The following is a 14,287-nucleotide window of genomic DNA, read 5'->3' as shown; positions in this document are numbered from 1 at the left end:
TTTACAAAATAGTTCACATCACTACAGATATCAGACACTTTTTTAGGCGGAGCTTACGCATCCAAAATCGCATAGTGCATCTAGAAATGGAATTCAGATTTTAAAATACAGACACTCGCCTTACACCTGTCTATATGTAAACTCAATATTGTAAAGTAAAACCACTAAAAAAATTTAAAAAAAAAAGCAAATTTAGTAGATACTAAATAACTTAAAACGGTTCCCTAAAGAAATATCCACTCCTATTTGAAAAAAAAAATAGAATAACAATAATACTAGACCCATAAATAAAAATACAAAATATCTCAATACCAAGATATGAACTGAGTAAACGATTCTGATATCTGAGTTCTGAGTTCAAACACGGAAAAAGGCTGTGTAAGCCCAACCTAATTTGATCAATAGAATAAAATCGCTTTCGAAAATGTTACCAATGCTAAAAGTATAAATTGTATTATACCCTCAGAAACCATTGTACCACTTTTCTCGCATACAAAAAAGTGACAGTCACATCCATTATTAAGATTCTGAATTCGAAACGGCACTCAGGTTATTATAAAAGCCTGACCAAACAAAAAGTTATTAAAATATTATAAAGAAATTTCTAATAAAAAATATTTTTTATAATAGCTAATACAGTGAATGAACACCAAATATTTGAATGGTAAGAGAAATTGGTAATCTTAGATAATAATAATAGAATTACATCGGGTAGGAAGACCTAAACACCACTAGCAAAACTTCAAGGTTATAAGTTTTTCTTTGCTGGTATACCTCATAACGTCTTTTGCGATGACGTCATCAGTTTATGTTTAACGAGTGTATTTACTAAATTCACAAATTCCATTCATCAAACGTCGCAGTTCGCGGTAGTATACAAGTTTGTATACATTATAAGTTTTACGTAAAATATATTTATTTAATTACGATACATTTTCGTACTATGCAAATCGCATAACCTTTTACGCGAAGGAAAGTCAGGCAGACGTTACGTTACTTTTGGCGGCATTGCACGAAGCCACAGAAATAGATTTCCTTGTGCAATAAAAAAAAATAACTATACCGATTCGCGTACGAGTGGTGTTTGTGTAACTTACAACTTCTTGGAGAAATTACGTCAATATTTGCAAGTATATCGTGCATAGTCGGAGAAATGTGTGAAATGTTATACAAGCGGTGATAAGTGATAAAAACGTTGCGTCAGTGAATCCTCAATATGGAGAATCCAACCGTTAGCGGATTGCGGTCAAGGTCCCGGTCGAAGACACCTTTCCTGCGTTCCAACTGCGATGGTGAGAACTGCGCAGACGATGAGGACCACGCACATCATAAGACAGACAGAAAAACACCAGTGAAAAGAAGCACCCCTGTCAAGTAAGTATAGTTTTGCAGATATTGACAAACCAAATAAATTGTATGTTTGTAGCTAAAGAAACGAGCATTATTTTTCAATGTCTTGGCATTGATGCTCACTGACATTTACCTACTATAATTCATTTACATAACCAATATGAGAAAGGTCATTTTTATAAACAAAATTCAAATATAAGTTTGGTAAATATTATTAGCTTTGTATGTGGGTAGATACCCATATAGGAGGATAGGAGATAACTAGATAGTTATCTCCTATCTATTTGAGTTTTGAAAAATCCTGTTCTGATATATTAGTTTAGAGCACATGATATGATATATTCTTAAACATCCTCTTCAAAAAAATATATTTCATAATAACCAGTAGATAGGAAAATATATATATATATATATATATATATATATATATATATATATATATATATATATATATATATATATATATATTTCCTTTCACAAACTTTCCTTAACCATAAATAAGTATCTTTGTATTTAACCAAATTCATTTTACTTTACTCTACCTACATGCCATGTAAGTACTAAAAGATAGCAATATTATCAATATTGTGTACATTATTCTTATTTAAGTACTACAATGAAAACCCATTTATTATTCATAAACATTATTAACAACATGTCATTGACCTTGCTCCTCACAACTTTGTATCAACAGTATTTCAAGATATTGTAGGTAAATTCTATTTGTGGGTCAGCTTAACAGCATTTTGTAGTGTCAGTGAGTTTGTTACATGCACCAAACATGATCCACATTCCACTAGTTAAAGGTCAATAGACAACACTGCATTCACAACTCCACTATTGTAATATTATCTACAATTAGCTACAAATGAAGTACAAATTCAAAAATTCAAATCACCTATATACTTAAGGTTGAATGTAATATTCTTTTCAATTTTTTTTTGTTAAGAAATAGAAATGTGTACAATTAATGATTTGAAGTTTTAAATTTCTTCAGCTACTTATGTGGGTGACTATAATGTTATATGAAGTAAAAAATAATTTACAAGTATTTTTGCAATGTTTAAACCTTCATGACTCTATCAACCCTAAATACTAAGATTTTTATAATTATCATAAAATATATGTCAAGTTTACCATTAAACTTGACATATATTTTATGATAATTATATGGTGTCATACATTTTATCTTTCCTTCTTGTAAAGAGAGTTTACTTGATACTCAAGATAATAATCTAATATCTATCTAATAATTAGAAAAAATCACATTTACTGTGAGATTATGGAGCTTTACAAACCTGATGCATGCAGTACTTATGTTATCTTTATCTATTATAGTTAATATTTGATGTATTATTAACAATCAATTACTTTATTGTTTGTGTACATTTGACAAATCAATATTGTTATTTGTTTATGAAACTTTTTAAATTCTTTATGAATAATTGTTTTGATATTGTTTAGAATAAGACCTAACTCTGTGGTATCTGCAATACTAACACCACAAGTGTGTTCATTTAAAAATTCATTTTTAAGGTATCATAAACTAACAATAATTATCTTAATCTTGGGAATAGTAACATTGGTATTCTACCAACAAATTATTTAACTGTAACCAGATTACTAATAACTAAAACACATTTTTTCACTAGGAACATTATTAAATTGCCAACATTGGTTTATTTTACAATAAATATAATGTAACATTACACATATTGGCAGGTGGCAAGCTAAATGACAAAAGAGACAGAAAAAAATTAAGCTAGCTTAAAAAAATTTGGTAGTTCCAAATATGTATAAAACTTAATGTTACTCATGTTTTAGCCTTCAAACCATTTATATGAAATGCACATATTGAACATGGCACTCAAATAAACACATTCATCACAAGTAATCCTCAGTTTTAGTAAAGTGATAAACTCTCAAGGTTCAACAAGTACTGAGGACAGTTTGTAATGACATCACAAACTCATGGATTCCATGGAAATTGCTATGACATCATCCCATGCCCACCTTGGTATTGACAAATCATAATTATCATGGCCTCACCTATGAAATTTTGTTTATCATACAAGTTATCAGTTACTTACTATTGTGTTTGTATAGGCAACTGAACTATGTCAATATTGTATAGTTATCTCTTCATTGGTTAAGGCGATACCTCAAGGTCCATTTTCATACATTTTGTTTCGGCTTTAATCTGGGTAACTAAACAAGTATTGGCAAGTAAAGTTTAAATGATTAAATAAAATAATCATGGATATTTCTGCCTTTAAAATTTCGTCATATTAAATTTTAAAGGCCGAAATATCCATGATTATTAATTATTTTTACGTTTTTCTTCAACCGCAGAACTAATCACTAACTAGACGTGAATTTAAATTCTTTACTTGCCAATACTTGTTTAGTTACCCAGATTAAAGCCGAAACAAAATGTATGAAAATGGACCTTGAGCTACCACCTTAAAGGACAACATATTTTAACTTAGAATCCAGGTGCATAGCTATTATAGTCTTATTAAATGGTTTTATCGGGGACTTTGTATGCTCCGGCCATGGTCATAGTAAGTGGTCATGTTACATACATATTATTATTGTTCCATGGTTAGCTATCAACACCAATGTATGAATTGTTTATTATAGTAATTGATTCTTTTCATAATTGTAATAATGATAATTTAGTATCCGGAATAAAAAGGAGTGTTAACCAATTAAAAAAAAATGTTATTGATAATTGTTAAATTTAAAATCTTTAATAATATACAGAATAAATATAATTAAGTAATGTTAATGGAAATGTAATTAATAATGTATACTCTGTAAATATTTATGTTATCGGTACAAATAAAGTTTTGCCTTTTGCTGTGAATATCTTCTTTACAGTTTATTTATAGCTTTCACAGGAAATGGATTCATTGATAATAGTGGCATTGTACTTGTACAATTGACATTATGTCAGTATCAACTTTCTATTTAGTTTCTGCAACTCACTTACATTTTGTAAACATTACTTCTAGAACTGTAGCATGCAAGAACATTTATTTTAAACGCATTACTTCTTGTAAAAACAACTAAAATAAGCCATAATTTATTAGCCAGTAAATCATATAAACCCTTGTATTTTGACAATGAGTTATAATGTGGTAGTATTTAATATTCCAATACACACTATCCAGAAAAGTTTAAAACTTTGCTTTTTAATTTCTAAAACCACATTGATAATATTATTTTAAAACAAGATGATGGCAACTCCAAATATTTTTTATAATCGGCATTGTATTTGCAACACATGTAACCTAATTTTACTGTTAGATATACATTGTATATTTTTTAATTCTTTACCAAATAACCTGTACTTGTTCCAGACAACTCAGTCAGCCCGCTACCAAGTTTGTTACTGAGACTATTGAAGAGATAGTGGAGTATTCGTCACCGCCAGCATACCGCACAAGACAGTCAATGAAAACAGCTGGTGAGAAACTTGTGAAAACATCAGACTACTCCTCTGAAGAGAGCTTGGACAGACTAAAGAGCCATCGGAAGGAGATATATCAGGTATGTTGACAAGTTGTATAATATTCAAGAACCATAGTTTGCTCATCTCTAAACTTCCATAAATGATAATAAATTATCGTTTTATATCAATGAATTTACCCAACTTGGATCACTGTATCTACCAAGCATCTCCTAAACATGTTATCTACAATGTAGAGTTTGACTTATGTTAAACAACTTTATAGGTAATTAATTAGACCTTATCGAATGTAAATGTATGCACCAATGGTGGCATTGTGTTAATTATAATTCGTATTTAAAATGCACGGAATTACCAAGTCTGGCTATGTAATGATCATTCTTTTTTGATAAAAGGCAAACGTAATGCTGCCTAGCTTGCTTTTAACATCTGTAAATTGTTATCTTTCCTACTATCTTGTAAGATATATCATAATCTATTGAATATATCTGAAAATATCTCGTGAACACACTGATTTCATAAAAATAAAAACAGCCTTAAATTATATGTCTGGAATTGGAATTACGCTAGGAATTAAGCAATAACAATATTTGGACCTATCATTTGTTAATTGTTACACATTTCACGTTCTGTGCATCTATAAAAACAATTTGGCAATCGCCACTCCGACAAAGTGACTTGTGTAGACTTCAAATCGCATCGTTAATACGCCGAGTACATACAAGTTGATTCAATCCACTGTTACGCGTGAACCAATCCGGTGTCGTAATATGTAGTCTCGCGAAACGATAAACAGAAGGGCGAAAATAAAACGCTCCATTGTTAACTCTCGGACGGATTTCACAACTGTTTGTAGGTTGTATTATAAAAAGATTTCTATAATAAATGCAATAGCGTTACACGATTATCGAAGAATTTAATATAACATTTGGCTGTGTGGGCTGTTTGCTTTTTAGGTAAGACTATATTAAGGTCGTTTTGTCCCAACTTCATTACCAAAACAGTGATATATACACCAAAACTCATCTTGGAGCGCAAATAAACAAAGGGACATATAAAAAATAAACAATAAGTATTTTGTGTTAAAGCACAAGATTACTTTGTATTTAAAATAAATAAACACATATTTCATGAAAACAGTTCGATGTTTCTCTCACGATGCATATAAACAAGCACATAAACGTGAATTGCAATAATTAATTTAACGTTTACGACTCCGTCCTGAGGTTTGAAAATATTTCAAGCCGATTGAACTTTGCTCTTTCAAACTTTTCGTATTTCGTTAGCGAATGTAAAGTTCAGGGCGTGCAGTTAGTACTATTCAAATATTGTTATCACTTATCATAATATGCATTTTTGGAGGCTGAATGTTATATTTATTATGCTTAGAAATTAATATAAAATGCACACATGAAGTGTCTTTTAAATAGACTGAAAGTGGCGACGCGTGTTTTTGATACGTGTACTCGCGAATATTCAGTGCGTGGTACGTTATACAATAATCACAATTTGGTAGCTTCTGAAGCGCGTCGTATAGTCTTCTCATCTATTGAACTACATGTGCGTAGGCTCTAACAATAAATAAGCAATAGAAAAACGAAACAAACGTCACTCTAAACATAATTTTTAAACTGACAAGTAATCACTAATTCAACTATACCAACTATTAACATACTTGGTTTCAGCCAATAACAACAAATTGTATTGGAGTATACTTGGTAAATTGCCTAAGTTAATTCACGCAAGATCAAAAAGTGATTTCTACTAATTTAAATTGGTGGTATTTTAAATTGCTACTAATTTAAATTGGTGGTATTTTATTTAGATTAAAAAAATAATCAAATTTAATGAAACTTGAAAATGATGGCCTTGAATGAAAATGTTTATTATTTATACAATACCGAGAAATATCACGGTTTGTTGCTCAACGAGAAGTATTCGTAGCAATCAGGCGTAATTCCCGTAATTATTTGTGTGAAGTAAAACTTGTTGAACACGTGATATGCTCATCTTTATATTATGTCGAGGCCTTAAGGTGGTAGCTCAAGGTCCATTTTCATACATTTTGTTTCGGCTTTAATCTGGGTAACTAAACAAGTATTGGCAAGTAAAGAATTTAAATTCACGTCTAGTTAGTGATTAGTTCTCGCAGTTGAAAGAAAAACGTAAAAATAATTAATAATCATGGATATTTCGGCCTTTAAAATTTAATATGACGAAATTTTGTATGAAAATGGACCTTGAGCTACCACCTTAAATATATTTTTAGGGTGAATGACGTAAACGTATGGGTATGGGTGTATGTAGTGCGCAAATTGAACACGATTTAATAAGACTTATTTTGAAACATATTCACCATTCTACTTTGAATCTTTAGGATACATTTTATTGACGTAAGAATATTCCTTATCTTTATGAATTCATATTTTTCAGTATCCAGTATAAAGCTTTTTTATTGCTAGTATGTTATGACTTATGTTCATCTGGTTCTATTTTTCGTAAACAAAACATTACGTGACCGTTAGTTAATTCTTAGTAAAGTGAATTGTCAGGCTTTTAAATTTTTCCCTCAAGCATCTTTACTCTAACATGAATCTTACTAATACCAATTTACTGAACGGTCCTCAAGCAAACATTGATATTGACTTATGTACGATAGATCTACTGCCACAGGTGCTTTGGGAAGTTTTAATTTAACTACTCAAAGTTCGTTTACCTTTTTATCTGAACCACTCAGTTTAACTGCATCTGCCATACGTATGGCTTAATTGAAACGTAATTATAAGAGCAACATAAATAACAATCAAGCAATTGTACACAGACGCCCACCGTAATAAACGTTTTCCTATTGCACTCTGTCTCAGTTTGTTTGTTCACTATCATATTAGTCTATGGACCGTGTTTTGTATGCAAATTATTCCGATATTATAATTGCGGTAAAGGCAGTTGATATTTCTATAAATGTCTCGAGGAAGCTCATAGTTATTCAGCCGCCTGAGTTTGTTTATTCATCTGTCTCGGATAGACGTGGTCTCAGTGTGGAGACACAAAATAACATTTACAATTAAACGTTTTCCGTAAATATGTTTCATATTTGTCTTATTACCTGAAGTTGTACGCGTGTGAAGGCTAGTTGTATCAGTTGGTTTACGCGATTTTCATCGCGTTGTCGCTTAGCTCTTAAAAGGAAAACACCATAATTCTTCCAAATATATCTCGAATCAAACTTCCCCCGCGTGGTTTATTTTTGCCCGTCCGCATATGGGTATTATTATTTTAAGCCATCTGGCTCCTTTCGGTACTAACTGGTGTACAGTGGTGCGCGCGTTGATTCGCAGTTTCTGTGCTTAATTGCCTATTATACAATTTGTTTCTGGTAATGTTGGCCTAGTTCGCTTTGTGCTTTATTTAGACATTTCCAAGGATTTGGGAGCGGTACGTCGTCATGGAGTTGCTATGGTGATCCGGTGAGTGTTAGGTTAGAACGGTCGGTTGGCCAGGCGAGGTCTGTGCCCTGTGCACTACGATGTCTCACACACACAAGGTCAGTGGATGACTGCATAAATAATGACGTGCCTAAATACGCGTATGTGTAATGTTCGGTACGTGTCTTTTATTTTGTTTTCATAACCTTGTGATCCGAGATAAATTATAATTGAGGTCATCTAATGAAATTGAGGTGGATTAGAGTGAATAAATTACATATGTAAATGGGGTTCGTTTGTAAATTGTTTGATTAGTGAATTTTTCTTTCAATCACGGCAAGACTTTTATATCACCAATTTATGAATTGATTAAAAAATATTTAATTAACAATGATGATTAATAAAATTTACAGTATCTTTTAATACTGGCAAGTGGGTACTGTAAATAACATTTTTACCAACTTAAATACGTTTGATAACGTTGTTAAACTATCAACCATATGTTGCATATAATAACGTATATTTTCATAAAATATCTACGGAAAAATTCAGGTGCAAAACAAATTTATCATTGAGGAAATGCACGTTGTGTATCTATTTATGTAGCATTTACACGCAATCAAATCCAGCTAGTTAATATTTATTATTCCACCATAGAGCATTTAATTTATTCAAACGGTCATATAAAATAGATTGTAATTTCGTTACGAGGACCACGCGGTTACTAAGTAAATTGTTGGTTCCTTACCGCCTTATTCAATGAACAATTCTAATCCTTTCTTCGAACCATCGCGAAAATGGACAAATCTGAACAAAGATTTTTGACATGCTTACAAATGACTTATTTGGATTGGTTTATGCTCGAGATCGGATCGACGATAAGGATTGGGATCGTTTATTGAAAAGTTACGATATAAAAATGAAAACGTTATATTTTACAGAATTGATACAATTTAAAATATGTATAAATTGTAGTTTTATTATATAATGATTTCTTATGTTTACATGAATGTTAAGACTTTAAAATCAAACTATTTTTCGGATGTTTTCGCGGTTTTTATAATTGTAGGTTTATTGTTTTAACGTAACCTTAAAACAGAAACACCGTACCACAAGCCTTGTATAAAGAATTTTAATCACTGCTAAAAACTGAGAGGCATGCCCGAAAGTTTGGTCTACATTTTAGAGTTGGTAACAATCATAATTAGTTCACGTTATGTTAAAATTTTAGTTGTTAGATTTGAAATGCGTAGAATTTCGTGAAATATCTTTTATGAATTATTTAAAAAATGCTTACTTGTAATCCACCCTAAGGCAAAATTTCGACGTCAAATCAACAAATAAATAAGATTCTCTTTTATTTTGCCATACTAAAACGTTACGAAAAAAATCATACCAAGTATTAAGTAATAACCTTTTAGTTCGCTTCAACTCACAACTACAGGCGGCGTGTGTGAATAAAAATATTTTATTTTAATATTAGGGCTGAGCTCCCTAATACTTTTAGTCCCTTTGTATAATAAATCATCATTAAATTAAAAAATATACTATGTTAGCGAGGAATGGAATGAATTGTGGAACCGGAGATCGTTGGTTTTGATATATTTCATTTTCAAAGACATTACATTTAAACCTTATGTGGGTAACTGTATGTTATTCATTTTAACCGTTGTCCCTTGATTTAATATAAGAATGGATAATGTAAAGTCTACAAAAAGCAACAAATAGACTGGCTATTGCTATAGGGTTGGTATACGGATAAGCGCTGCATTGTAATAAAAAAATAAACAGCCTTAATACATAAAATGTATATATCAGGTCAGTCATTGGGGTAGTTTGCGAACTAAACAAATAACCACAGCTGAGGACAGCCACCACATTTTATAAGTAAATAATAGTTATTGTGGATGTCAGCGGGGTCAAAATGATTCAGAAGCAACTCATCTAAGTCGGAGCCACTGTGTTATGAATCAAAGATGAAAAATAGACACAATTAATGTGAAATTGATCACGATTTTTATGAAGCCCGTATAATACACCTTATTGACTTATTATATTGTACTTAGAGCTGATTGTTCAAAATTCAGATAATAAATATTAATAACATAAAATATGATATAAATAAATTAATGCTATCAGTTGTATGAGTGAAATAGTGCAAAAGTTTCAAAATTAATCATTTATAGGGTGTTCGAATAAACAATGTTTTAACCTCTAGAATGTTTTACAACTATGGAATGTCGCAGTAACAGCGGCACCATCTTTCTTAGCCAATTTATTATGCAGCTGCCGTCCTTCGCTAATTATTGTCAACTTCCGTTTATACTTTATTTAGTAATGCCTAGAGGTCATCGGTATGGGCCGTAAGGCCTTGAAATAACTGAACATTAACTTCTTATAGCGAACATTTTATTGCTATTAATAGTTAAGACATTTTATTGGGTGATAAGTTGCTTTTATAGAGCAAAAGGCTATGGGGAAGTGTAAACACTCTGTAAAAAAATACTGGTTTTGAATTGCACTTTTATATTTTCTAGTTGCGAACTAGTTATTTAAAAAAAAGCCAATTGCTCGTTAAGATGATAGTGAAAACTTAATCGATCATAAAATCGGAAATAAGTTGGCCTTGTCTTATCAGTTTTGATATCAAGAAAGTGCATGTGGCAAAACGCTGTCGATAGATTTTATACATTTACATCCACTGACAGCCGATTTTATAATATACGATCCTAACCGCTGATTTCGATGGCGAAAATGTACCAGTGGGAATTAAATTTGGCAGACATGCTTACAAATAACTTATTTTGATTGGTTCATTCTTACCATTGATCCATTGCGAGTTTGGGATTGTTATTAAATTAAGCATTAGTCGCTATTTTCTATCGGTTGCTAGTTGAAATGGCGTCGGTCAGATATCGATCCTTCCTACTCAACTTAACCTTTGTTATCTATTATACTATCCTAGCTTGGTCATGTATGCTCATCGTATATGACTAATCAAGATAAACGCTGGCAAAACGCATCAACATCATTTTGGTGCATGATTATAATAATTCTAGATTTGTTTAGATTTCTATTAATTTTTAAATTGACAAGAATGACTGATGCTAAGTATCGTCTTCTTGTAGATTACAAAACAGGTGATTCTTACGTAAATTTAAACTTAATTCAATAAGATCAGTTTTGGAGACCTCGGTATTATGTTAAAATTGGAAACTCAACATGACAAAAAAAGTTAAATTTGTCAGTATTTATTTAGGTTACGGACACACAATATATTGGGTGTTATACCTTATCAATGGTATTTATGATAATCGCTAGATAATACTTCAGTTGGAACGAGTTAATGATAGAGTACATAGTCTATTCAGTTGCAACAGTCACGGCAAATCTCTTCAACGTTACACGTGTTATACTGCATAGAAACAAAACAACGAACGCGCTCGGAATTCTTGCCACGTGGTTATTATCAACAATCATTATTCCAAGGTACGTCCTATAAGTTAAAATTTCAGACGCTATTAGCAGTAATCAGTACGCAAATTTATTCAGTAAATAAATACGTACAGTTTGCAATAGACTGTTAAATGCGTAATAACAGGAAACGAAGTAGACCAAGGTTGTTGCACATTTGCATTTCGTTTATTGCACGATACAAGTTTAAGGTTACGTTACTGTTTTATTTTCTCAACATTTTTTGGGGTTACAAAATTCAATGTCAATATCCTATGTACTGAGCAGTGAGTCATGCAATGCGCACACGCAATTGGCTTCACGATAGTAGCTGATCTGAAACAATTTTAAAACAAGGTTTTTTTTTGTAGCCGTTACTAATGATGTCATCACTGTGAATGACTTGTAAAGGTGTGGCTACATTTTTAATATTTGGCCGGTTTTTCTTAGGCTCATTTCATGCTTGTAGCGCTCGTTGTTTGAAGAAGGTCAGAAGATTGTGTTTTAATTTCATTTTTGACGAGATTTTGACACTAATTCATTATCGATGATGTCTAAAATGTAAAAACAATTGCGTGGGGCAAAACGTAACTTTATTAGAGAAATTTTAACCTAAAGTAAAATGATAGAAGGTTCAAATACCACTACCTTAGAATTTAAAATTTATAGAAAGATGAATTCACGGATCTAACCGACCAGTCCAAAGTATACCTTTGCGCATACTGTTCCTTTCGTGTACTTTGGTTCAGAAGCATTGGCTGGCCGGAAAGATACCTAAAGTTAAATTCACTTGACTACTGCGAATGAAAGACGTTTCTGAACGCCGTTATTTTCTAAAAACATTGGTATGTTATATGTATATATTATGTTATAATTGTTAACCAACTGGCAGGTCCCAGTGTAACAACGTTATAATATTTTATCGCCTGACTATAGTTATCAAGTGTAAAGCTATCATAACATTTGATAAACGTTGCTTATGAAAATATCAAGAATTTTAATGTCATTTAATATTTTCTGTAAAATTTACAACACTTCTACTCGAACAAGCACCGGAAGTGGCTTTTTACGCGGTTGTTGGGACGTATATTGCATAATGTATTTGTAAATTTTATTTTCATTTATTCATTTCAATTTGAGACTTAGGAGGTATACAGTATTTGCTAGTGGCACCCAAACTAAGCTGCGATTGTATCTTGTGCTGCCATAATTATTACATTACTTATTGCCATAGTTTGTGTACGCCTCTCCCGGCCGGTTTGAGCCCTGTCCAACATTCGATGCCGGGCTTGACACATGTCGCATATATCTGTCAGATCTTAATGTTGAAATACATTATTGTTACACATGTATCAACAAGGCAGACGCGTGGTGTACCACGATTCGAATTCCAATTTGCGTTCCATTACTAGCCGGTTCTGGCCGATCACCGGAGGCGATTGAATTTATGCCGCCATCGTTGCCTCCGTCTTCGGCCCGCACGTGTGCCCTCATTGCATCCATACACTTATACTAAGCCAATAATTATTAATTTATCATCAAATTTAGAATAGAAAAAAAAAAATGGAATAGTATTACAATGAAAATAGATATTTGGGATGACTTCGAACGAACATTGGCATATTCACACTACAATACATTTCGCATGACAGTCAAGGCATTGGTTATATTTGGCAGTCGCGCACAAAGTAATTGTACAAGTTTTTATAAGTCAGGTGCAATATATGGTTATAAATCTTGATGACGTTAATTAACCATCAAAATTTACCGTTATTCTTGGCAGAATTCGACGAAAATGCCCAGCGGTATGGTGTTCTTGCTTCAAATGTGGGACACGTTGATAAACACGCTTTTGAAAAGAGCCTCTTTGTTTTAATTAGTAAGCGATAACAAGCCATTTCATTCAGCTCATTGTTTATTTTCTGGCGAAATGTTTACCGCTTCCGGAGGTTTGCCCTTATTCAGCTACTAAGCATTGCAAAATGTATCTTCGAAAAACAAATGTATGTTAACTCTTTGTATGATAGATTTTTTTACGAACATTTTATAATGAATGTAAAACAATATGTATACCTATTACCTTTTATAGTATTTTATTAATATTAAAATTCCAAAGAAGTCTTCATGAATTATAATATTGAAAAGGCTACCATTTCTTTAAATACTCAAGCAGGTCGTTGACTTCAATGATTGAGAGATGTTGCTATCTCGATATAAAACATAATATCTGATATTTAATATTCGTATATAACATATGTCTGGTAAATATACTACCCACTGCTGGGCACGGGCCTCCTATATTACTCAGAGCGTTTAGGTATTAGTCCATCAGGCTAGCTTAGTGCGTGTTGGTAAATTTCACATACTTAAAATTCTTATCAGAATTCTCTTGTATGTTGGTTTTCTCGCGCAGTCACAATGTTTTTCTTCACAGTAAAATCGAATGAAAATTGATAAACAATACACAACATTGTTTATTTTGAACATTTATAAAAATATAAAAATATTCTGAGCATTAATTAATCAATGGGTTTATTAAATCCAAATCTAGTATACGTTATAAAGTCTCTTCACGTCGTCAATC

At 31.8% G+C, this 14,287-nt stretch overlaps 1 protein-coding gene across 1 annotated transcript in view; it reads left to right on the top strand.

Annotated features, from left to right (window-relative positions):
• Window positions 1-772: 772 nt before the first annotated feature.
• Window positions 773-14,287, top strand: part of LOC115443647 — a 30,097-nt gene continuing 16,582 nt past the window's right edge. The window contains exons 1-2 of the mRNA XM_030169129.2: window positions 773-1,374; window positions 4,716-4,905. Of these exons, the coding sequence (XP_030024989.1) occupies window positions 1,217-1,374; window positions 4,716-4,905 (348 nt within the window). The 5' untranslated portion in view covers window positions 773-1,216. The remainder of the gene's footprint in view (window positions 1,375-4,715; window positions 4,906-14,287) is intronic.

The sequence above is a fragment of the Manduca sexta genome, chromosome 12 (genome assembly GCF_014839805.1).
Source record: "Manduca sexta isolate Smith_Timp_Sample1 chromosome 12, JHU_Msex_v1.0, whole genome shotgun sequence".
Classification (NCBI taxonomy): Eukaryota; Metazoa; Arthropoda; class Insecta; order Lepidoptera; family Sphingidae; genus Manduca; species Manduca sexta.
The sequence above is the reverse complement of the archived record's forward strand: the minus strand, read 5'-3'. Positions and strand labels throughout refer to the sequence as shown.